At 36.0% G+C, this 27,002-nt stretch overlaps 2 protein-coding genes across 2 annotated transcripts; both read right to left on the bottom strand.

Annotated features, from left to right (window-relative positions):
- Window positions 1-17,891: 17,891 nt before the first annotated feature.
- LOC113296755 (dnaJ protein homolog) lies at window positions 17,892-19,127 on the bottom strand. Its single transcript, XM_026545082.1, has one exon. The coding sequence runs from the start codon at window positions 19,125-19,127 to the stop codon at window positions 17,892-17,894; it is 1,236 nt and encodes a 411-aa protein (XP_026400867.1).
- A 1,479-nt stretch (window positions 19,128-20,606) lies between these two features.
- Window positions 20,607-21,863, bottom strand: LOC113296754 (dnaJ protein homolog). Its single transcript, XM_026545081.1, has one exon. It carries the CDS (start codon window positions 21,861-21,863, stop codon window positions 20,607-20,609), a length of 1,257 nt encoding a protein of 418 aa, XP_026400866.1.
- Between the last annotated feature and the right edge of the window lie 5,139 nt (window positions 21,864-27,002).

The raw sequence follows: 27,002 nt of genomic DNA, 5'->3' as shown, positions 1-27,002 counted from the left end.
GTGGTATGATTTTGCAGAAAGGGATTTAAATTGCTGTAGAAATTAAATCTAGGGTTGTCCTTGATTTTCATAGATGTTGAGCAGTGATTAAATAAGATGGAGATATCATTAATGGAAGGGAAGACGAGTTGTTGTTGTAGATACAAACAGGGAAGTTAGGGTTTCAGATGAACTCGATCTTGGTGGAAATTTGATGGAGAAATTAATTAGCGATCTTGGGAAGGGAGGATACGCAATATAGCCGTTTTAGTTTAGTTTTACTTCTCCTAAACCTTATTTACTTAATTTATTTCCACAAGAGTTGGCCCTTCCTTTAAATCATGTAATACCCAACCCAACTCTCTTGTTTCCGAGTATTTCCTTGAAATTCAATATATCATCAACTTTAGAAAACAAAACAAATACAATCCTTCAAAGCTAAACCCTTAAGAATTTTAGGATGTCAACCTTTAACCCATTTCCCCAACGATTTGAAGTAATAATTTTCCTTTGTCGTGGTTTTCTTGAAACATTTGTTGCCTTCCCTTGGATCAACATGACTACCAAAAGATTTAGTTTCCTCATCCAACTCCCTCCTCAAATTTCTTGATGGACGGATATCGATGGAAATTTAAATTACCATATCTTTTAAAAATATATATATATTTTTTTTCATAATTGCCATTTGTTATCTATTGGATTTCAACAAACATCTCACGCATAAAGATACCTAATTCTTCTTTCGTTGAAGTTTCACCTATATTATCTTTTCTTTCGGGAGTATAAAGTAATCTCAATGACAGTGAAATATCTAATTTTAAAATACTACAAAGAAAATTAACAACCTAAATTACTTGATAAAAATAGAAGTATTCTCTACCAAAAATTAATATCTTCACCATAAAAAAATCAGACTTAAGCTTTTGATACCAACTAATGTAAATCAGAACTTATAAGGGTAATAAGAATGTAAAGTTGCAGCAAATACCGTAAACTAGAAAATACTAACCTTCACATTAAGTTTCTTTACCCTTGAAATATGGAAGAAGCAAAGACTAATGTTCTTCTCTCTTATGATACTTGGAATTTCTACCTGATACTAATTGAAAATAAAATATTAAGAGGTATCCTTACATCAACTACAATCAAAAAGAAGAAAACTAGGGTCTAAAATTTTCTCTCTTAAACAAAAACAAAGAAAAGTTTAGCTCATAATAGTTTATTTTTATATAGATATATAAAAATAAAGATTTTAGTAGTGATGTTATTTTACATGTTTTTGTAATTTTAAGATATTTTTTCAACAACTTTTTTTCTCAACATTTATTTTTGAACAACAAAATGTTATCTTTTGGCAAGTTTGCTTGCCATTTCATCTTGAAAGAGTTTGTCTATGTTGCTGAAAAGATGGAATCTGGTATTCGTGCATACTGTAAAGCTCCTATTCTACTAGAAATCAAGGAATTATTGAGATGGTCGTAGTTTATTCATAATTTGTGATTGGATTTTTAAGGTACGTCAAGTTCGAGGTTGGGAGTTATAAATCAAGGCAGTCATATATATGGATCTCTTTCTAATGGAGAATCAAATTCCCTTCTTTGTTCTTCAGAATTTTATTGATATAACTACTGAGAAAGATATGTTTATGGAGGTTGAGTCATTTTATGATCTTGTTTCTCACTTTCTCAATGTCGCATCCCAAGGCACATGCTATTGCTGGTAAGGACAATGTCTGCAGATCCTCCAATGTGTCTACACACCTGTGATTACAAAACGTGCAAGCACCCGAAAAACAAGGGATGATAAGTTGAAGCAGGAGTTTCAAAAGATGTGAAGGATATAATGGATATAATAAAGAGTGATTTTGGTTGCAAATGCACCTTTGGGTCCTTATTGAGATAAGCCAATTCTATAGCGGATTATCTAGCTAAGAAGGGTACTAACACCAAGAAGCGTGTTGTTATTGACCGTGTTGGGGAATAGAAAGCGCGTTACGATCATGCGACAAACTTTATTTCTGAGAAAGATTTTCGTCTTCATCCACACCTTAAAGAAAACTAAACAAAAATAGTAAATTTTGTGTAGCTTATAGTGTTACTAATCTTTACAGTGTGGTCAAAAAGATACAGATACACCTGATAGATAAAATGATAAGAGCATGCGTCATGTTATTGGCCATGATGTAAAGTTAACACGAACAAATAAGAAAAAGAGCGTATCCATATAAGTGTATATATCTTAGTTCTATCCTAAGTCTCTTGACTCTGCAACTTTAAAATAAAATATTTCTGAAAAAACGGGGGTCTAACAACCACACCCAATATTTCGCTTAGCAATTTGTATGGAAAAACTCCAATGTACTTTTATGAGAATCAACTAGACAATTAGACTCAATCAATGAAAAGTATATCAAAGAGTTTATATCTCAATCTCTCGATTTGATCTTTACTCAAGCAAATAGATCTGCGAGTCTTTATCAAAGAGAGATAACTTGGACGGTACCAAAGACAAATACCCAAGTGTCAATCAATTTAAATCAACAACCAAAAAGGTCGGATATTCTAATTGATTGGACAACAAACAACCTGTATTATTTCAATTATATAAACCAATATAATGCGGAATAGAAATAACACAGACACCAGAATTTTGTTAACGAGGAAACCGCAAATGCAGAAAAACCCCGGGACCTAGTCCAGATTGAACACACACTGTATTAAGCCGCTACAGACACTAGCCTACTCCAAATTAACTTCGGTCTGGAATGTAGTTGAACCCCAATCAATTTCACACTGATCCAAGGTACTGTTATGCTCCTACGCCTCTGATCCCAGCAGGATACTGCGCACTTGATTCCGTTAGATGATCTCACCCACAACTAAGAGTTGGTACGACCCAAAGTCGAAGACTTTAATAAAAAAATCTGTATCACACAGAAAAGTCTACGATAATAGATAAATCCGTCTCCCACGAATATACCTGCGAGTTTTGTTCCGTCTTTTGATAAATCAAGGTGAACAGGAACCAATAATTAATACCAGACTTATATTCCAGAAGAACATCTTAGTATTATCAATCACCTCACAAAAATCTTAATCGACGCAGCGTAAAAAGATATTGTGGAATCACAAACGATGAGATGAGGTTTGTTTGCGATTAATTTTCTATCATGCCTATCGGAGATATAAAATCTCAAGCCAATTATTTCAATTGTACTCGTACGATAAAAGATGCAAGATCAGATCGCACAACTACAAGAAAAGTAGTATCGGTCTGGCTTCACAATCCCAATGAAGTCTTTAAGTCGTTAACCTGGTTTAGAAGAAGAAACCAAAGGTTAAAGGAGAATCGACTCTAGATTAGCACAACTACTATCACACAGAATGTGTGGGGATTAGGTTTCCCAGTTGCTAGAGTTCTCCCTTATATACACTTTGAAATCAGGGTTTGCAATCAATGTTAGCTTAGTAAAAATGCATTCAATATTCACTGTTAGATGAAAACCTGATTAGATTCAAGCTAATATTTCTCAACCGTTAGATCTAAAACTTAACTTGTCACACACAAATGAAATGTCCAATTTTGGATTTATGAACCATACCCAAACATTAACATTTGTTGGTTCAACAAGTCAACCAAATGGTTAGCCATATGATTACTCTCATATCAACCTTATTTTTCTTCACTATAACTAGTTCAAATGACTCAAATGAACTAGTTAGAGAGTTTTTCAATTGCAAGGAAATCTTATGGAACTACACAAGACACAATTGAAGCAAAATCGGTGTGATTCACTCGAATCGGTTCATGAACTTTATAGCCACGGTTCGCAAAAGCATTCCTTAGTTTATTTAAACATTAGTTCAAGAACAACCGACTTTAGATATGACCTGCTCAAGTTCTCGGACTTGGTTCGCGAACTTAAGCTCATGGAAGGAGTACACGAACTCCAGCGGAAAATCTCGGGCCGAGAAGTTCTTCAAGTTCGCGGACTTGGATCACACCACTTCCAACTTCTCTTGATCAACAAAGTTTAGCAAACTTTGGGTCAAGGAATAAGACTTATGCATATATGTGTTTCCACAACAATGCTTATATCCACCAACGGTTATGTAATCTAAACTCTCATTTCAATCATTGAAACATTCTCAGAGAACGTTATATAGCCGTTATTCACATACCATTTTTCGTCAGAGCAATTTTCAAAGTGATTGAAACATAGCACAACTTTCGTCACTTGGTAAAGATGAATTCGGCAAAAGCGAAAGATTACCAACACATATTTCGAGAAATAGATAGGCGAGATAAACTCGGCTCGAAATAGCAAATGTGTCTAATGAAAGTCTATATATCAAAATGAATTTTTTCTCAAGATTAGGAGATAGAGTAAATATACTTTTGAGTGACAGATAAGTTCAAGTCTCCACATACCTTTTAGTCGACGAAGATACACCAGTTCCTTGAGTAGTCCTTCGTCTTATATGATGATTTCCATGGAGTCTTGAGCTCAACTACACTTTCTATCCTAATCCGAGACTTAGCTATGTAGGCTAGAAATCAAGACTTATAGTTTTGATCACTAATATTGACAAACATGCTTGAGATAGCAACGCATGCGAGTTCGACCGAGCAATGCTCTAACAATTTCCCTATATAAATCGTCCCACGGAACCAGTTGTTTCGTATCTTTTGTTGCGTCAATCATATAACCTTATTGCTTATTTGATGTGTGTGAGACTTGCACATATGATGCTTTCAAAAATTGTTGTCTCATGTTTGATAACTACTGTGCATACTTGCATTACATCTCTCTTAACCTTTTATTTTCCTCATGAGTATATTTTCTTGATATTTTCTTCATGTTTGATAGCTACAGTGAATCCCTATTCGGAGTTTGAAGCCCCATTGGAATTGTTGAATCGATAGCGTGTACAATACTTATATTAAGATCAAGCCCAGATAAGTGCCAGTCTGTTTATAAATTTTTGTTCCCACTAACTGAATTTGATATTTCTAAGGTAAGGGTGGCACCCTTTTTGTTAAGCCTAATATACTTGATTTTGCTTTGTATGAAAGAGAAACGAAATTCAGAAGTGTTTGAGCAACTCGAACAAAATCCATATCATTTCGTAGGTGCACTGGAATGGGTATCTAAAATGTTCAGAAAACCGCCGTCATCCTTCTCTTCCACCTGAGATGTCACAATGTAAAGTTTGTTACAAGTGATGTTTTCTTAACGACGGTCCATGCTGATATTTGAGTTTAAATACCAACATTTTCTTCAAACTCAAGTAAGTACGAATATAATGCTCTATTGTTGGACCTGGATCTTTGCCTTTTTAAATGAATCTTCCGAACAATCATCCTAATTTGTTTATCGCGTTTCCTATGTTTTTGTTGGTTGTCTTATTTTGTGATCCTTTATTTCTGACTATGCTTTATTCTCCGGAACAGATGGAAAATGCAGAAATCCGCAAAGGGAATATGAATTGCTCTCCAAAATTCAGCTGTAATGTCTGTCGTTTTAGGGGTTTTTATGAAAGTCGAATGTTGTAGTTAATAATGGACCTATTACCCCTGATAACTAATGCTTTTTCAATATCAATATCTGAAATTGAGTTTAATGATATGTGAAATTCATAGATTGGGTTGGAAGTGATCAAATATATCTTTAGTTGAAATTTTTGTACAGGGGAGTCTACTTATAACCTTCTAAGTCAATAAAATATGAACTGACAGTGGCGAGCAAAAGCAGTGGATGCAGAGGAATCAGTTGCTCGCAAAAGCAGTGGTTGCAGAGGAATCAGTTGCTCACTATTTGACTTTTATATACTCCGAGATTGTTTATGAACAAAATTGTTATACATCCGCATTATTAGTTTAAGGAAGAGTAAATAATGTTGATGCGGGACAAGTTGTGATTATTATTTTTGTGCCAATGGAGGGTAAACACGATATTTTTTCGGATGTTGAAACGGAACGACACTCGCATCGCGCGTGCGTATTTGCTAGTTTCTGAGAAAGATTTTCGTCTCCATCCACACCTTAAAGAAAACTAAAAAAAATAGTAAATTTTGTGTAGCTTATAGTGTTACTAATCTTTACAGTGTGGTCAAAAAGATACAGATACACCTGATAGATAAAATGATATGAACATGCGTCATGTTATTGGCCGTTATGTAAAGTTAACATGAACAAATAAGAAAAAGAGTGTATTCATATGAGTATCTATATCTTTTGTTCTATCCTAAGTCTCCTGACTCTACAACTTTAGCATAAATTATTTCCCTATATACTTCGTCCCATGATTAAAGTTGTTTCGTATATATAATCAAGTGAAAGATTACGCTTGTACCTATACCAACAACAAAAGAGCATAATCATTCTAGAGTTATCTTCAAGAAGAGAGAAGAAGTGAAAAAATATAGGTCATTCTTATATAGAGTTTCACTTGGAAGAGATAAATAGTTAATTTTGATACATTTATAGAAATAAAATTATGATAAACAAATATTTATCTAGAGATACTCAAAGTATTCATAAAAATTCGTCTTTTTTTTGTTATGTGTGTAAAACTAGGCATAGTTAGTCATAATTCATACAATCATCAATTGGCAACTATATAATTTTTACTATAATATCAAATTATTCTTATAAAGAGGTGAAGTGATTAAGATAGAACTTGAAAGAAATATTACTTATTCCAATATCTTTTTGCATTAAATATCTTGCAGTTCCAAAAAATTTCCTTTACGTTCAACAACTATTTAAGGAGCTTAAGTTCATAGTAACTAAACACTGTTGAGTAATCCAATTAGGGTTTTGTTAACCCATCTAATTAACCCTATGTATGGTAAATTAATTGCATAGTCGTACTAACCCAACTAATCGTGTTATATAATTACTGGTGGTTTCTTCTCAAAAACAAATAAACATATGAGTTATTATTTTATTTAGCCTCTCTTTTACCTAAGATGTTAAACAATAAGGAACATACACATTTTTTAAGAATTCAAATTCCTTAAATTGAAAACACAACAATGGATTTACAAGTACACGTCTTGATTTTCTCGTGAACCCTTTGGGAATTAAGAATTCAACAACCAAAATAATAAGTAAAATTCAATGAGATGATATAGAGTGTGGCATTGAAAGAGAAAAAAATACAAGGACATAAACATTCAAAACAAATAAAGAAAATAAAAGCAATAGTTAAACACACTTTTCAAAGTTTCAGTAAAATTAAACTCCGGACATATAGTTGAAAATCGTAGCTTCTAACATAATATCCTGAATATTAGAATCATAGTTTCGCACTACTGAACTTTTATTTACTGTTGTGCGCATTGAGGACCACCACCCTGCATATCTTCATCTTCATCTTCATCTATGCCTCTCGCGCTTGCGCTTGAGCTGGAGATCTCCTCGTTGTTTCCTCCTTAATGATCGCATCATGAAGAGTAGTCTCCTCGCACTCATCAATTTCCGTGTCTTTCATTGGTGGTGATTTACTTGTTGGTAAGACACCTTCAAATGCTTTGCATTGCTCCGTTATCAATGAATCGCGGAATCCCACGTTGAATTTGATATACAGTTTTTAATACATTTATATACATAAAATTATGATAAACAAATATTTATCTAGAGATACTCAAAGTATTCATAAGAATTCGACTTTTTTTTTGTTATGTGTGCAAAAACTAGGTATAGTTAGTCAAAATTCGTATAAGGGTGTTTTTAACTTGTATACCCGTATACAAGTTAAGGAGTCATTAATAGCTGAATTTTATCTAGTTTTTCTAACTTTCCTATTTGAATTCCGAGATAATTATGAATAACAAACTCAATATAATATATAAATAGAAAATTACATAAATATCCTTAAAAGTTATTAAGAAGTTTAAATACTTGGGTCCCACTGCTTTTAACTATCAGATAGATTCATTAACCAAACTAAATATTTTTTAAGATTTGCTTTTTCAGTACACACTCGTCTAAAACATCAACTTGCATTAATCTTGTTTTTGTGAAAAAATATTTCTTCTCTTAAAAATGTCCAGTATCGTTTGACTGCCCATTTGTTCTCATGGCTTTAATACCAAAATCGACATTCTGGAAGTGGCAACTACTTATCCGATAGTTCATGAATAAAATATGTTGTGCTGTTTTTCTATTATTTAACTTTAGCCAGATTTTTTTATTATTTAACTTTAACCAGATTTTTTTATTTTTAACGTAGAGTAATACTAATATTAAATAATTAACCGACTATTTTTAGATAAAGATTTTCTTTTCTCATAAAAGTTTTAGATAAACACTACAACTAATTATTGTTATCGGCAAAAGAATTATTCAGATCACCTGAGCGTACACGAATGAAATTATAAGTCAGCAGAATTACTCATAGCCTCTTACAAACATGTAACTCATCAATCAACAGAATTGAAAGCATGAGTTAATATTATAATTTTAAACTATATAGTGATCAGGGTTTAAATGGAATTAGAATTATTATGAAAAATATGTGAATCATATCCCAAGATAACTACAACTCCTATAAAATATGTCAATTTCAAGATAAAAAGTTAGCTATTAATGACTCCTTAACTTGTATACGAGGATACAAGTTAAGAAGACCCTTCATACAATCATCAATTGGAAACTATATAATTTTTACTATAATATCAAATTTTTCTTACAAAGAGGTGAAGTGATTGAGATAGAACCTGAAAGAAATATTACTTATTTTAATATAGAGTTTATTCCTTTTTTGCATTGAACATCTTGCAGTTCCAAAAAATTTCATTTACTTTCAACAACTATTTAAGGAGATTAAGTTCATCGAGTAATTAACCATCTAATTACTTATTCTAATATAGGGTTTTGTTAACCCATCTAATTAACCATATGTATGGTGAATTAATTACATAGTCCTACTAACCCAACTTATCATGCTATATAATTACTGGCGGTTTCTTCTCAAAAACAAATAAGCATATGCATTATTATTTTATTTAGCCTCTCGAATTAACTTTTGTTGAATCAACATGTTTGAATAGCTTTTCAGAGAATTTTACTTTGTAGGTCATATTTTACCTTTAAAAAGCGTAAGAGTATGTATGGGTGTTCAAAGAGTTGTATGGGTTGTGGCAGTTGAAGGTTCCCTTACTAAGTTAATTATGTGCACAATGCAACAGTTAAAACAAGGATTCCAAGATCTCAATGGGAAGTTTATCCATATAGTTAACAATCTTGCTCGATCAAGTTCAGGCTAGATACCTATATGTTTTACTTGGTTATATTGTTAGCTCATGGTTTTATATACAACGCTATTTAGAATTTTAGGTCCCAACTGTTTGTGAAATCAGGATTTTCTTCCCAAATGTTACTTGTTAAACCTGCTAGTATTTTTTTATGTGTGCTCTTGTCACTGTTGGATAAAAAAGATCGACCTTACTAGGGGTGGACCAATACAGATGGACCAAATTGGTCCATATTCCTTTCATGGGTTTTTATTGGTCCATCAATTTTGGTCCACCTTTAGCTTTTCCGAAAAAAATATAACAATGCAATGTGCAGTTGTGTATGTTGTAATTGTTGTTATTAATGTCAGATAAAATGTGACTTTCAATTCTCGTTACACAATCATATAAAAAGGTGCGAACCTATTATTACCTATATCAAATATGAGTGATTGTACTCTTCTTTTCTATAACGCATGTTCCCTGAGAAGATCAATAGTTTGAGCCCCAGAACACTGACCCTTTTTTTTTCTTCATAAATCTCTTAAAATTTCGACTTTAAGAACATCAAGATCAATGATCGAAATACAATTCAAAGGTACTAACAAACAGTAATTCGTGAAGATAAGTAATGAAGTACCAACAAGAGTACCACACAATCCAAAGCCTGAAAGAATGGTTTTGGGATTATAATCCAACCATTTTGATAGGGTTTTATCTTCTTAGAAAAGAAATCTTCTCATAAAAATTTGAGCTTAATATGCCCAAAGTATTGAATCTTGATCACCACACTTGAGCTTGTTGGAAAACGACTAATAAAATTTGATTTTTAAAGTTTTAATAAAAATTATTATTTATTATTTTCTTTTGTGAATGAAAAACTTATTAGTCCCACACCATGGAGTTTCCACTTTTTATTAGTTGTTTTAAGAGACTATACAAGCTTTTTATTCCCACATCGTGGAGTTCATCTTTTTTAAGTTGTACTATTCCATTATATAAAGAAATTCACTACTTTTTGTAAAATCTATGAGAAAGGGTATTCTCTATTTTTTAGAGAGACCCCCAAGGTAAAATATTTTATAGTGATTGATTTACTTAACGTTCACGATTTTACTTAAGTGTTTTTTCGAAGTTGCCAAGCTCAAGTTGAGCATCTACTGCATATGCTAGTAGTAGGTGTAGTAGGGTGTTTTATCCTGGAGATATATGTCTTGTGAGGGATATAACATCACTCTTGAGTGTAGCCGGGCGCTAATGTCTTAAAATTTGAGTTTGTAGATCTAGATGTTATCTTCAAAACTCATGTTTTATTTTCCGATTCGGAACTAAGGTTTGTGAGACGTGGTGTATTAGGTGATTGGGAAGTTACCGTGTCTGTGGTCAGAGTATAAACGAATATTGTGACATGAAATTGAAAAGGTACATGGCTACCAGGCGCATTTGGATGAACACAAGTCTTCCAACATGACAAAGGAAAGAACATCAAACACAACTCTAAGCGTAGTCTTCATAAGAAAGGTATGTTTCGTAAAAATGAATCCGACATTACTTTAATTTAGGGTGATTGTTATGTTTGTAAAGTTCTTGGACACACGGCAGTAAAGTGTATACAACATAAAAACCTTAATAAGTAGGAAGTTAATGCAAATTTAGTTGAAACAAACTAAAACGAGTTCAGTGGCATGATGTCGGAAGTTATTTTAATAACCAATATGAGAGATTGGGTGGACTCTGGAGACACTAATCATGTTTGTTCAAACAGAGACTTGTTCACCTCTTATCATAGGATAAGGGATGTCGAGAAACTCCTTATGAGTAACTCTTCTGCGGCAGATGTTGCATAAAAGGAAAAGGTGGAGCAGAAGCTCATATCTGTAATATTCTCACATTGAATGAAGTTTTCATGTTCCGAGCATATGCAAGAATCTTGTATCTTGTGTATGTTGTAGATGGTAAAAGATTTAAAATTTTAATGGAATCTGGAAAACTTGTTGTAACTAGGCAGTGATTTTTTAGGCAAGAGTTATAGGACTTTGGGTCTATATAAGCTTAACGGAAAAACTGATGAAGTGAACATAGTTGATTCTAGTGCTTTCTTTGTGTGATTGAATGTTTTACGTGGTACACTGGGAACCGTAAACTTATAAGTCAATGCTTAAACTGGCCAGCATAGGCTGCGTACCCAAATTTAGTTTGGAGTTTGAACACAAAAGTGAAATCTGTGTAGAATCAAAATATGCTATAAAATCTTTTAGCACAAATGTTCAGAGTAATTCTAAGCCCTTAGAATTAATTCAGTTAGGCCTAGTTGACATGAGTTTAACCCAAAACCACTATGGTAAAAGATGGTTTATAACTTTCGTAGATGATTGTACGAGGTACTATCTTGTATACTTTCTTAGCGATAAGGATGATGCCTTAGAAGCCTTAAGATGTATAAACTTGAAGTTCAAAACCAATTAGAATCCTTGAACATAACAATTGCATCCTTAAGGAGATGAAATTGCCATGTTGGTTAGTTCAGGATTACCTGCGACCTTGTGGGGGGAGGCAGTCATCTTAACTAGTATATCCTGAATAAAGTACCCTTTTAAGGATCAGATGAAACTCCATATAATTTATAGAAAGGTAGATGACCTTCTTATGAATGCGTCAAAGTGTGGGTGTGTTTAACTAAGATTGTCATTCCTCTTTTTAAAAGAACTAGATAGAAACCAAAAATGTTGATTGTGTCTTCATATAGGGTATGCTGAATATACTTCTACATATAGATTTTTGGTTGTGTGTTCTGATTTTTTCTGACTTCGGTGTGAATATTATTACGGAATCTAGGGATGCTGAGTTCTTTAAACATGTTTATTCTTAATCATGTACCTCATTAGAGATGTGATGTTGATCCCCTAGATTTATTTTCGAATAGTCAGAACTTATCTTAAAGGAAGATGAAGCTGATTTGATCCTAAGAGAAGTGAAAAAATTAGACTTGAGACTTCTTATGAAGCCGACTTCATAACATACCTAGATTAGTCTGAGCGCAGACTTGTAAAGAATCCTTGACATCTACTGAAAATCCATTCTGGTAAGAAGCTTCATTTAGTGAAATGGACTCAGTCCGTCGGAACCAGACTTGACCATGGGATGTAAATGAGTTTCTAAGAGGAAACGTTAGGTAGATGGAACTGTGTAAAAATATTAGGCTAAGTTGGTAGCTAAAGGCTATAAACTAAAAGAAGGTGTAGATTTTCTTGATTCGTATTCACTTGTGACGAGAATTACTTCTGTCAAGATGTTAATTGATATTGCTGCCATAAAAATATTTGGAGATACATCAGATGGATGTTAAGACAGCTTTTCTAAAACCGTGAATTAGATAAAAATTTTTTACATAGACCAACCTGATGAGGACTTTGTAATGAAAGGTTATGAAGACAAAGTTTGTAAGTTGAACAAATCTTTATATGGATTTTAAAATAAGCACGTAAACAGTGAATGGAAAATTTGATCTTGTGATAATGTGTAGTGGATTTAAGTTAATGAATCTGATAAGTATATTTACAAGTAACTTGTTAAGGATGCCTGTGTGATTGTATAATTGTACGTTGATGATATGCTTATACTTGATACAACATAGATGTGATTAATTCCACTAAAAACATGCACTGAATGAGGATGTTGACTTGAAAGACTTAGGCTCTTTTGATGTAATCTTAGGGATGAGGATTAGAAGATAATCAAATATTTATAGTCTTAGTCATTTTCATTATGTTGAATTTGTGTTTATGAGATACAATCAGTCTGATTGAAAGCCTGCGTATACTCCATACGGTTCTTCTTGTAGACTCGAGAAAAATAAGGGTAATGGAGTATCTTACCTTGAATACTCAAGAGTTATAGGATGTCTGATGAATTTAATGAATTGTAAGAGTCCAGACATTGCCTATATTGTGAGTAAGTTAAGTAGATATACTTGTACTCCAGAGCAAGAGCATTTGGATGCACTTAGTAGAGTATTATGGTACCTAAAATACTCTATTACCTTTTGTTTGATTTATGAAAGGTATCTTGTTGTCCTTGGGTGACTTTGTGATACAAACTGGATAGTTCACTCAGAGGAGTCTAAGTCTACAAGTGGATATGTTTTCACTCTAGAAAGAGGGTTTATTTTTGTAATATTTCCAAACATACTTATATTTATCAATTCACTATGGAATCTGAGAGTATTGCGTTAGATAAAGCACGAGATGGGGCCGAGTGCCTAAGATGCTTTTTAGAAGACAATCCTCTCTGGCATAGGCATGTGCCAGCTATATCTATACATTGTGTTAGCCAAGCTATAATAGCTAAAGCTAAAAATAACTGATCTCAATTGGTGTTATTTCCATTGATTGGATAAAGTCCAAGGAGAATATCGCAGAACCTTTGACGAAAGGTTTGTACAAAGAGATAGTTAAAAATGCATTGAGGGGGATGGGGCTTAAGCTCATAAATTAAGCTTGTCATGAAGGATACTCAACCTTGCTGACTGGAGATCCCAAGATCAAGGTTTCGAACGAGACAACTAATTTGTGGTGGGTAAAGGTAAACACTATCAGAGAATTTCATTCTCTGTCCCTTCCCTATGGTGTAGACGTGATAGTGTGACTGCATGTGAAGGATGACTTTTAAGAAGTCTTAATGAGTTCTATAGTTTCAATTTTAGATTGAAGTGGGGTGTAGCAGTAACACTCTTTATGGAAACTCACCTATCTGAATGACAAAGTGGGGTCGCTTCCTATGAGAATATGAGCTTTGATTCTCTAGAGCATTATGAGAAACATGATATGTCCAGGGCCAAATTGGACAAAACGGCACGAGCTTGGCAGCAACCTTGGAGATATCATCCGTGGTCGTTATCGCGAATTATGTCAAACTCTAGCAGTTCAAGACATAATTCACTGTCTCTAGCAAGTAATTCCGGTAATATCTCACTAAGCAAAGGTTCAAGATCTCATCGACACCTCTGCCTAAAATGGTATTTCCTGCGTTTTTTATGTGATTTTTGTTTTGATGGTTTTGGTATTACTGGAACTTAGGACCTAAAGGTCACTAAGGGTTCACTAGTTCATGCATTTTCACTTTGGTGAAAGGAACCTTTAGTCTCACTTGTGAGGAACTAAAGATGAAAGCTCTCTATACTATATGATTTTTTGCGATCCGTAGTATGACCCTGGGGTCAACACACTGTTGTGTGAGGGAGATGACGTTTCTGTCTTTCTGTTCAGTCATTTCGGGTCGTGTGATTGGGTTGTTGATTTACCAAGATCTATCCGTGTTTTCGTGTTTTATTGAGTTTTCATTCATGTGGGAGATTGTTGGAAAACGATTAACAAAATATGATTTTTAAAGTTTTAATAAAAATTATAATTTATTGTTTTCTTTTATGAATGAAAAACTTATTAGTCCCACACCGTGGAGTTTCCACTTTTTTTAGTTGTTTTAAGAGACTATATAAGCTTTTTAGTCCCACATCGTGGAGTTCATCTTTTTTAAGTTGTTTTATTCCATTATATAAAGAAATTCACTACTTTTGTAAAATCTATGGGAAAGGGGATTCTCTATTTTTTAGAGAGACCCCCAAGGAAAAATATTTTATAGTGATTGATTTCCTTAACGTTCACGATTTTTCTTAAGTGTTTTTTTGGAGTTGCCAAGCTCAAGCTGAGCATCTACTGCATATGCTAGTAGTAGGTGTAGTAGGGTGTTTTATCCTGGAGATGAGTTGCCAAGATCAAGTTGAGCATCTACTGCATATGCTAGTAGTAGGTGTAGTAGGGTGTTTTATCCTGGAGATATCCGTCCTGTGAGGGCTATAGCATCACTCTTGAGTGTAGGGGCAGCGTGTTGAACACGTGACTCACTCTGTTTTTCCAAAGTTTTTCCTTGTTGTTGTTGCGTAGATTTGGGGAGCTCGTCCGTTTTATCGAATCGATCACTCCATTATAAAGGAGATAAGTAGCAATAACTTTTGCTTATTTGATTTTTTTTCTTATTTTGATTATTGCACCCAACAGAACTTCCACCCAAAATCTCCATTGAGATCACAAAGAATCGACATGAGAGCGCATAGAGAATCTCCATAAAGGAGAAGACATGAACAAAAAGGGTAAAAGACCCATAAGAACACCGTAAAAATCTCCTGAAAACAATGGAGATTGAAACAAAGGTTCAAACAAATCTAACCTTAACTACTAGCTAATTAAAAAAAAACAAGAAAAAAAGAAAAAAAAACCTACTCAGACCTAGCCTAAAATAAACTATAACTGAACAATAATGGTGAGGGAGTTTTTAGGGTCTGAGAAGGAGCTAAACTTCATTTTTCGTTTTGGAGAGGAACAGTGACCTTTTTCAAAATACACTTTCAACAAGCTTACGAATTACAATCTTTCGAGCACTCTGGACACAACTAGTACTAATTTGTGAGTTGTGGTCTTTATGGATCTGGGGCTTCTGGCCCAACCAATTACTTATAAAATAAAATGGGCCCACGCAAAAGTAATATTTTGATTTATTTATTTTTTCTTTACAAAAAACATAGTACTATGATTTGCTATTGGATTTCAAATGACCAAAAGTAACGATATTTATCCGTTAATATTTTGATAGTGGTCAAAACATCTTGTTCGTTGTTGGACCCACGAATTTAGCCAGTAGTAGTAGATAATCGGTAGAACAAACGGCTTCGGATACTCTTGACAAAAATGTGCCTGTCCCTCTCTGTCCCGACCATTCTAAACTATCCAACTTCAAAGATTTATTCATACAGGCTAACAGACTAACCGGTGCAGATACAAGCTTTTTCTCTTTTGAAATGAAAACAACATTTGAGGTTTTGTTTCTTGTGCTTTTCATGTTGCAGGAACTAGCACTTGGCTATGCCGAGGTGCAGGCAGCTTTATTAGAAAAAAAATCAGATCGTAAATATTTTTTATATTATGCCTCAATTTTGTGAATCGGTTGAAGACTAGAAATTACGATAGCTCTTTTATTTTATTTTCTACCCGAAATTTCCAAGCAAGCAAGGTGAGACGGCATATAAGAAACAAAAGAGAACACATATACATTGATTTACGCTGAGAAAAAGAGTTCTTACATATTTGGCTAGGACTTCATTGTTTTCCACAATGCGTCTCTAATTTCCCGAAATTTCCAAGCAAGCAAGCAAAGGTGAGACGGTATATAAGTTGGATTTTGGGCAGGATGAATGAATGCGTCTCTAATTTTGTAAAAACTCCTCTAACTGAAATTCTTCTATCACGAGGTACAGCTCCTTCTCTAGAAACAACAATGTGTGCCATAGGATTGGAGGGATTACTTTGAGCAAGCTAACAGACATCCGACTGTTTTTGTTACTGGTTTATTTTATTTTTTGATTTATTATGTTTACGAGTTTTTTTTTTTTTGGTACTGACAAGTTTCAAACTCAGATTCTTAATATCATCATCTTAAGACTTCAGATTCTTACTGTCATTCCAGATGATCACTTTGACATTTCCCCGCGATATTACCTTTGACATGCCTTACAAGGCTTGAAAACGCTTGGGGTCAGTATACCCAGAAGTGACAGAAGAATGCAGTATATATTGGAAGTGCGCGTATAAGTTGATAATACCTACCAAATACCAATGCTTCTTTTCTACCCCTTGAGCTGCTCTTGGAAGTTGGAACAGTGAATATTACCATAGGGGTTTGTAAAATTCTAAACTTTTGCTTTTCAGAGATGATGAGGGGTTTTTAAAGATCGGAAAACTACAGCTTATAGTCTTCAAATTTACAGGATTAACTCATTGAATCACATGAACATCACTATATCAAAAATGAGGTGCTCTTAAAACCAATAACTGTTTAATTAGTGGTAATACTTACTGCTCTTTCATGTTATTCAATAGACAAATGTACTAACCAAAATGTGGTAATGCCTCTTGCAGACTTGAGTAAGGCCTCTCTTTTTTTTTTCTTTCATATTCATGGGTGCAAAGTATTTTTTTCTTTCATAAGCTCAAACTAACTATGAACTGCTGACCAATCTAATTAAACCCATATATGGGAAATTGATTACAGGGTCCTATCATCCTAACTCATAGTGCTGTTTAGTAACTTGCAATTTCGTCTCAAGAAAATTATTATCAATTATTTTGTTTATCCTTTCTTTTGCTTAATTCAATATGATGCATGTACAAACATGTTTGAATAACTACTCAGAAATTTTAGGGTGTACAATCAAAAAGCACTGGAGTACGGGTCCTTAGGAAATCGATAGAAGAAGCTAAAACAGTCGAAGGTTGCTCAAGGAGTTGCAGAGGTTTAGCAATTTCGAATATTGGGTAATGGGTATATCTGTGTGACCGTAGCTATGCCTATGCAACATCCTGTGGTAAATGTTCCGTGCTTTTACAGTAAGTAGTATGAATGAAACTTTAAAAGACAGCTGACAAAATTTGCATCATGCTGTTTTAGAGAATTCTTGATTGTTTGCTCTCAGATTTACATTTCCAGGAATAAATAGATCTAACTTCAAACTTATAATTAAAAAAAATTGAAGGAAAAGAAAAAAGAACTCCTGATAATTAAAAAAGTTGAAAATTGTAGCTTCAAACATACTAAGCTCAATACTAGAATCGTACTCCCGCTCTACTGCTGTGCGCACTGGACCCCTGGATGACCACCACCATGCATATCATCATCTTCATCATGTGCCTCTCGAGTTTGAGCTTGTTTCCTCGCCATTTCCTCCTCAATGCGCACATCATGAAGAGTAGTCTCCTCACACTCATCGATTTTCGTGTCTTTCAGCTGTGGCGATTTCCTTGGTGGTAGGACACCTTCCAATGCTTTGGACTGCTCCCCTGTCAACGACCCAGGGAATTCCACATTGAATTGGATATACAATTTACCCTTCATGAATGATCTCCCATACATGGGCATCCCTTCATCGTTTACTGCCTTGGCTGAATCAGGCTTGATGACTTCCCCAGGGTTAGTCTTGATGAGGAGTTGTCTACCATCAAGGTGGGTCAGTGCAAACTGAAATCCGCAGAGGGCTTCGGTCAGGGACAATTTGTGCTCCACAAACAAATCATCACCCTGTCTCTTAAACTTGGGATGAGCCTTCTGTGTCACCACAAAGACTATATCCCCTGTGTCAGTGTCTGGAGCTTCATCGGCCTGTCCACGGAATTTGATTTTCTGTCCGTTCTGCATTCCCTTCTCAACATGCACTTCCAGCACCTTCTTCTCGTTGACAACCTTGTCACCTTTGCATTGAGGGCAGCGGTCCTTCTGGCTGATGGTTTCTCCTGTACCCTTACACTCATTACATGGATGATGCATCTGCTGGGCCATTCCAGGACCTATTTGCCTATAAGATACTTTCTTACCAGAACCTTGGCAACCAGAACACCACTTCATTGAAGCACCAGATTTCGCGCCCTTGCCAGTACACTTGGTGCAAATCACATTGCGGGAGAGGGACAGTTTCTTCGTAGTGCCATTGTAAAGATCCTCCAGAGATACCTTCAAGGCATGCACAGCATCTTCTCCCTTCCTTTTTCCTCCTGGGCCGCCATTCTGTCTCTTGAAGAAACGCTCGAAGATATCAAAGGGACTCTCACCACCACCTCCACCATTATTTTTAAGTGCATCTTCACCATACTCATCATAAAGTTCACGTTTCTCTGGGTCACTCAGAACCTCGTAAACCTGTCCCAGCTCCTTGAACTTTTCTGGATCTCCACCCTTATCAGGATGATGCTTAATCGCAGCCTTCCTATACGCCTTTTTCAATTCTTCTGGAGAAGCATTCTTTTGTACTCCAAGGACTTCATAGTACTTCGTGTTATTACTTTTCGGAGGTGCTCTTCCAAACATCTTGAAACCAGAATATTAATCACCAAGTTTTTTTTTCGCAGAACCCTAAACTCAGAGACGAGGCTAGAAAATTTTGTGGGTGTCAAAAGGGGAGCTCTTGGCCTCTCTTTTATAGACTCTTATTTTCTTCTGTGTTCGGGTTCGGAACCCCAATCAATAGGACTTGCAGAAGTGCAAAAGGTAGGTTCTAGAATGTTCTATTCACGTACGTACGTTTTTTAAGCTTGTTCACCACCGCCCGTGCTGCATCTATTTCCAGCAGGTAATATTTTCTTTTCATATCTACAGATTAGGCCGCAAATAAATACTCTCATCAGTACTGCGCCTGTCAGGGATGGATTAGTGCACAAAAGCTGCAGAATACCAAAAAACTTAGCAAGATGATCTGTCAAGACATACCCATTGCGGGTCTGTCAGTATCATGGTCTCATGCACCATGTGAGAAGATAAAACAAGGCGGTCTACAACACGAATGTGTCAAGGAATTGGAAAATTTAAGGCCATGCGTAGCGGTTTATTGAGTTCAGGCTACATATGGAAATGCGGTGCATCCACTTTGTTGCAAGAATGGGGGAACCAACCAAGAGTCCAGTAAACAAAAGGATTGATTAGTGAAAGCCTCAGTTTTGAGCTCATGAGATATGAGAGAAGCCAGACTCTACGTACAACAGTTTTCTAAAACAGTTTTCATATCGAGCTTGCAAGCAGAAAAGGATTAAAATCGTGTCATTTATTATTAGTTGAAGTACAACACTCTAGGGCAATTCATAGCATACACCCCTTGAGATGTTAATGTTAGAAAAAACGCTTTAAAAAATACCAATTTTTTACATGGACTATGTTTTGATCCCTCGACCTATTGTCCACATTGACTAAAATCTAAAGAGTTTTAGACTTAAATACCATAGAATTGGCTATAAGGGCATGGCCCTTGGGTCATTAGACTTTTGTGCTTTGAGGGAAGTCCTAGACTAGGGCAATTTTGTAATGAGAGTCTTAAAACTGTAATGTTAATACAGATATAGTAAGAATTGAGAGTCTTTGAATTCAAAACACAACAATGGAGTTAGAAGTACACATCTTGAATTTCCTTAACATGAACCCTTTGAGAATCAAGAATTCAACAACCAGACGATTCAATGAGATGTTATGGAGTTTTGAACTTGCAAAGAAAAAGTGACAAGGACAAGAAATTCCAAAATAAAGTAAGAAAATGAAAGCAATACAGAGATTTATAGAAAACATTGATTTCTCCATTTTCTAAGAAAGATGAAGTTCTGTAATACCATCAGCTTGCTGACAAACCCTTCTTGTAGTAAGTACGAGAGGTTTGGATAAATAGATCTAATTTCAAACTTTTAACTAAGAAAAATCTTCGTTATAACAAAAACAAAGACAAAAGAAGAAAAAATTGAACTCCACAGAAGAAAATTATAATTTCTGACATACTAAGCTGAATACTAGAACCGTACTTTCTCTCTATTGTTGTGCGCACTGAGGACGCATTTCATCATCTTCATTGTATGCCTCTTGAGCTCGAGCTCGAGCTTCAGCTTGGTATTGAGCATATTTCCTCGCCATTTCCTCCTCAATGCTCACATCATGAAGAGTAGTCTCCTCACACTCATCAATTTCCGTGCCTTTCGGTTGTGGCGATTTCCTTGGTGGTAGGACACCTTCCAAAGCTTTGCACTGCTCCGCTGTCAATGACTCTGGGAATTCCAGAGTGAATTGGATATACAATCTACCCTTCATAAATGATCTGTCATACATGGGCATCCCTTCATCATTTACTGCCTTGAATGAATCAGGCTTGATGACTTCCCCAGTGTTAGTCTTGATGAGGAGCTGTCTACCATCAAGGTGGGTCAGTGCAAACTGAAATCCGCAGAGGGCTTCGGTCAGGGACAATTTGTGCTCCACAAACAAATCATCACCCTGTCTCTTAAACTTGGGATGAGCCTTCTGTGTCACCACAAAGACTATATCCCCTGTGTCAGTGTCTGGAGCTTCATCGGCCTGTCCACGGAATTTGATTTTCTGTCCGTTCTGCATTCCCTTCTCAACATGCACTTCCAGCACCTTCTTCTCGTTGACAACCTTGTCACCTTTGCATTGAGGGCAGCGGTCCTTCTGGCTGATGGTTTCTCCTGTACCCTTACACTCATCACACGGATGCTGCATCTGCTGGATCATACTAGGACCTAAGTGCCTAATAGATACTTTCATACCAGAACCTTGGCAACCAAAACACATTTCTGAAGCACCAGATTTCGTGCCCTTGCCAGTACACTTGGAGCAAATTACACTGCGGGAGAGGGACAGTTTCTTCGTAGTTCCACTGTAAAGATCCTCCAGAGATACCATCAAGTGATGCACAGCATCTTCACCCCTCCTCTGCCTTTTTCCTCCTTGCCCGCCACCCATTCCTCCCCCAAAGAATCTCGTGAAAATATCAAAGGGGTCGTGAGCGTCAGCTGCATCACCTTGCATTCCTTCCTTAACTGCATCCTCACCATACTGATCATAGATTTCACGTGTCTTTGGGTCACTCAAAACCGTATAAGCCTGTCCCAGCTCCTTAAACTTCTCTGGATCTCCACCTTTGTCAGGATGATGCTTAATCGCAGCCTTTCTATAAGCTTTCTTCACATCTTCAGGAGAAGCATTCTTAGCTATTCCAAGGACTTCATAGTACTTCGTGTTATTACTTTTCTTAGGTGCTCTTCCAAACATCTTGAACCCAGAATATTAATCACCAAGAGCTTTTTCGCTTTCACAATTAGAAGTTATTGTTGTGAGAAAAAGGGAGCTCTTGGTCTCTCTTTTATAGCCTCTTCTTTACTCGAATATGGAAACCCATAGGACTTGGAAACCGACCTGGATATGGAAACAGGTTCTAGAATGTTCTTCTATTCATGTAGTACTTTTTTGTTTTTGGAAGCCAGTCTCTACAGGTACTCGGTGAATCTAAAACAATTCCATATCGAGCTTACCAGCAGTAAAAAATTAAAATCATATTGAAAATTCTGGCAAATATTTATTACTCCGTATTAGTTAAAGTACAACACTCTAGAGAAAATGAAAGCAATGCATAAGTTTCCATGCAACTCAAGAAGGCTTTTACCGCACAATTTTACAATTAAGAGACTTAACCAATGCTTCGATAATTGTTGCAGAGATGTCAATTTCAACTTCGCCAAATTTTTGAGACCAGTGATAGAGTCAGGTAAGGTACTAACCTTTGTATGTGAAATATCAAGAATCTGCAGAGCTTCCCAACCAGCAATGTCTTTTAGTAGCCGTTCAAAATTTTCGCAGTAAGAGATGTTCAATGTGCGCATGCTGCAGAGATTAGTAACTGACTTCGGCAAAACCTTTATTCCTGTATATGAAAGATCAAGATTGTTAAAACTTTGGTAAATTCCTTTCTTAATTTTATTCATAGTAGTTCTATAGATATTTATACATGACCGATAACTTGAGACTCAAAACTTTCCTAAGACACGGATTTGAGACTTTCCTTATAAGTCTCAAAATCATGACTTACATGGACAATCCTTTCCTAGTATATGACCACACTTTCCTAAAATATCACTTACCTTATCAGTCTCACATTAATGACTTACATGCACAATACTTTCCATAGACTGACCACTACGGTCTTGGAAAGTATTACACTTTCCTTAATACCCCCCTCAAGACGGAGCATGCAGGTCACAAATGCCCATCTTGGACAAAAGACCTTGAAACTGAACTCGTCCTAATGATTTGGTGAAGATATCCGCCAACTGCAACCCCGTAGGCGTATAAGAGGGAGAAATAATTTTCTGTACTATCGCATCCCTAATGAGATGACAATCCACTTCTATATGTTTAGTTCTTTCGTGAAAAACGGGATTCTGAGCAATATACAATGCCGACTGACTATCACAAAGAAGACTCATTCCCTGTGTATGACAAACTCCCAAATCACCTAGTAATTGCTTCAACCACTTCAATTCACAAGTAGCTGCAGCCATAGATCTGTATTCTGCTTCAGCTGAACTCCGAGAAACTGTGTACTGCTTTTTGGTCTTCCAAGACACTGGTGAATCTCCAAGAAGCACAAACCATCCTGTCAACGATCGTCTAGTCAAAGGACAGCTTGCCCAATCTGAATCACACCAGCCTTTTAAACTTAGACTACTATCAGAGCGCAACAAAATTCCTTGCCCAGGATTCTTTTTCAAATATCTAACTACCCGAAGTGCAGCTTCCCAATGTTCTTGTCTTGGATGCTGCATAAACTGTGACAAATATGCACAGAATAAGCTAGATCTGGTCTAGTCACAGCCAGATAAATCAATCTTCCAATCAGTCGTCGATACCTTTCTGCATCAATCAGCAACGGCCCTGTTGCCAAAGCTAGACGATGATTAGTTTCCATTGGAAACTCTGCTGGTTTTGCTCCCAATAACCCCGTCTCCATAATAATGTCCAATGCATATTTCCGTTGACAAACATAAATGCCTTGCTTACTGCGAGCTATCTCCAAGCCCAGAAAATATTTTAATTTTCCCAAATCTTTCATCTTGAAACACTGTCCCAAATATGTTTTAAATTTATTTAGCTCCACTATATTATCTCCTGCAACAATCAAATCATCCACATACACCAGAACATTAATCTGCATCTTTCCTTTGATCATAGTGAAGAGAGAATAGTCTGAATAAGATTGCCGAAAACCATAATTCTTCAAAGCTGTTGATAGTTTTGCGAACCAACAACGTGGAGCCTGTTTCAAACCATACAATGATTTCTTCATTCTACATACCATATTAGGATTACCTCTCGCAAATCCAGGTGGTATTTTCATATACACCTCTTCCTCCAAATCTCCATGTAGAAATGCATTGTGCACATCCATCTGATGCACTTCCCAATTTTTAACAGCTGCAACAGCTAGAAAAGTGCGCACTGTTGTCATTTTTGCTAAAGGTGCAAAGGTCTCTTTGTAATCTAAGCCTTCCACCTGATGATTTCCAAAGATCACCAATCTTGCTTTTAAACGAACCAAATTCCCATTTTCATCATACTTTTCTGTATATATCCATTTACTTCCTAGTGCTCTCTTGCCCTCTGGTAATTCTTGCAAAACCCAGGTATCTTGTTCTTCTAGTGCTCGTATTTCTTCCTCCATGGCTTTCCTCCATCCTGGATGTTTCATTGCTTCTTTAAAGTTGCGAGGTGCAGAACTCGCAGTTATAGCTGCAAGAAATTTCTTATAAGGTCTAGAAAATTTATCACAACTAACATAATATGTCAAAGGATACGGTGTACCTGAGGAGGATGATTGTGATGAATGAAGATGAGATGGACTGTTTTCTCGAGTGGTGTGCGTCATAAATCCCTTAAGCCTACTCGATGGAATTTTCGTACGCTTTCCTTTACCCATATCACCTTCTACTGCAACATCATTGCCCGGACTCATAATGTCAGATCTCTCTTGAACTGCTACACGTTCTTCTTCCGTTGCAGTCACATCTTGAACTGCTACACCTTCTCCTTGTGTCACAATTACGCCCGGTATGCCTACAGCGTCTCCTGCTGTCGCAGTTACACCTGGTACTGCCACACTTTCTCCTGTTGTCGCTGTTACGTCTTCATCATCACTCCAGTCAAACGCTGGATTCAGCTGATCAGTCTCAGCTGATACACCAGTCACCTCGGTCTCAAAATCATGACCAGGCTGAACACTCTCGTTGCGAGTCGAAACTGTTGGCTGCTGCAACACAGATGTTTCATTCTTATATGGGAAACTATTCTCACAAAACTGGACGTCTCTTGACACAAGAAATTTTCTTTCATCCAAGTCATATACTTGCCATGCCTTTTTACCAAACGGATATCCAAGAAAAACACACCTCCTTCCTCTACTTGCAAATTTATCACCTTTATTACTTTGATCATGCACATAACACAGGCATCCAAACACTTTCAACTGATTATACAGAGGTTGCTTTCCAAACAATATTTCATACGGCGTTTTATTTTCCAGAATAGGTGTAGGAGTACGATTAATCAAATACGCAGCTGTCAATGCGCATTCTCCCCAAAACCGTATTGGCAAGTTGGCTTGAAATCTCAAAGCCCTTGCCACATTCAATATATGTTGATGCTTTCTCTCCACTCTTCCATTTTGTTGCGGAGTGCCTACACACGATGTTTCAAAAACTATCCCATTAGTCTTAAAATATCCACGTAATGAATTAAACTCGGTACCATTATCACTTCTAACAACTTTGATATCTTTATCAAATTTTCGTTTCACAAGAGCAATGAAATCAAGAAACGTTCGTTCAACTGCCGTTTTATTTGGAAGTAAATGAATCCACACACCTCTTGAAAAATCATCTACTATTGTTAAAAAATATTGTGCTCCACAAGACGATGTAGCCCTATAAGGACCCCATAAATCTATATGAATCAACTCAAAAACAACTGGATTTACTTAGACTACTAGTAAAGCTACTCCTATGTTGTTTCGCTCTTGGGAAAATATCACAAACTTCATTATGCTTCTTCAATCTACTCACACCCGGCAACCTTTGCAATACTTTTTCTGATGGATGTCCCATTCGTCGATGCCACAGCTCGTATGATTCTCCACTGACTGCCATAACTTCAACTCGAGGCACACCACAGAAAATATACAGTCCACCTTGTCGTTCACCCATTCCAATCACCTTCCTCGTCAACCGGTCCTGTATAAGACATAAACTGTTAGTACATTGTACCGTACACATTAATTCATCAATAAGTTGTGTGACTGAAATTAGGTTACAAGTTATTTGAGGCACATAAAGCACATTATTAAGTCTCAAACCGCCCTGCAGAATAATAGTCCCTATTTTCTCAGATTGTTGTGCATATTTTCCATCTGGGAGTCCAACAGTACACTCCACAATATCTTTCACATCAATCATGTCATCTCTTCTACACGTGACATGATTTGTAGCTCCCGTGTCAATAATCCAATTCGGTTTAGTTTGCTTACCTTGAAGTTGGGACGTATTTTTCTTTGCATTCAAAAACTCAAGCACCTGTCTGAGTTGTGTTGCGGTTACTCCCATCAAATCTGAGTCGTCTGAGGAATATGGACCATTTGACTGCTTTGTCTCTGATATATTTAGATTATGTGCTCGAACCTGATTGCCCGTTCCTTGTCCTCTACCACCTCTTCCATTCGCAAATCCTAGGTGATATACTGGATTCTTCTTTTGCGTATCATAATCTATATTCTTGTCTTTGCTTGATTCTCCATCTCCACCCATTCTCAACGATTTTTTTTTTTTTTTTTAGTTTTCAACCGGCTCGTGATGCCATGTTAAAACTTTGGTAAATTCCTTTCTTAATTTTATTCATAGTAGTTCTATAGATATTTATACATGACCGATAACTTGAGACTCAAAACTTTCCTAAGACACGGATTTGAGACTTTCCTTATAAGTCTCAAAATCATGACTTACATGGACAATCCTTTCCTAGTATATGACCACACTTTCCTAAAATATCACTTACCTTATCAGTCTCACATTAATGACTTACATGCACAATACTTTCCATAGACTGACCACTACGGTCTTGGAAAGTATTACACTTTCCTTAATAAAGATGCCTTAACTTTTTCATCGATCCAAAGTCTTCAGGAAGTCTTGAAAGGGAACTGCAGTTCTGCAACACCAATGTCTGCAAATTATATAGCTTGTTGACAAACCCTTCATGTAGTACATCAATCTTATTACATCTTGAAAGGTTTAGATACCTTAAATGTCTCAACTTCGAAAGCGGAGCTGGTAACTTCTGAATCGATGAACCAGTCAGATATATAAC

This window comes from Papaver somniferum, chromosome 7 (genome assembly GCF_003573695.1).
Source record: "Papaver somniferum cultivar HN1 chromosome 7, ASM357369v1, whole genome shotgun sequence".
Lineage (NCBI taxonomy): Eukaryota > Viridiplantae > Streptophyta > Magnoliopsida > Ranunculales > Papaveraceae > Papaver > Papaver somniferum.
The sequence above is the reverse complement of the archived record's forward strand: the minus strand, read 5'-3'. Positions and strand labels throughout refer to the sequence as shown.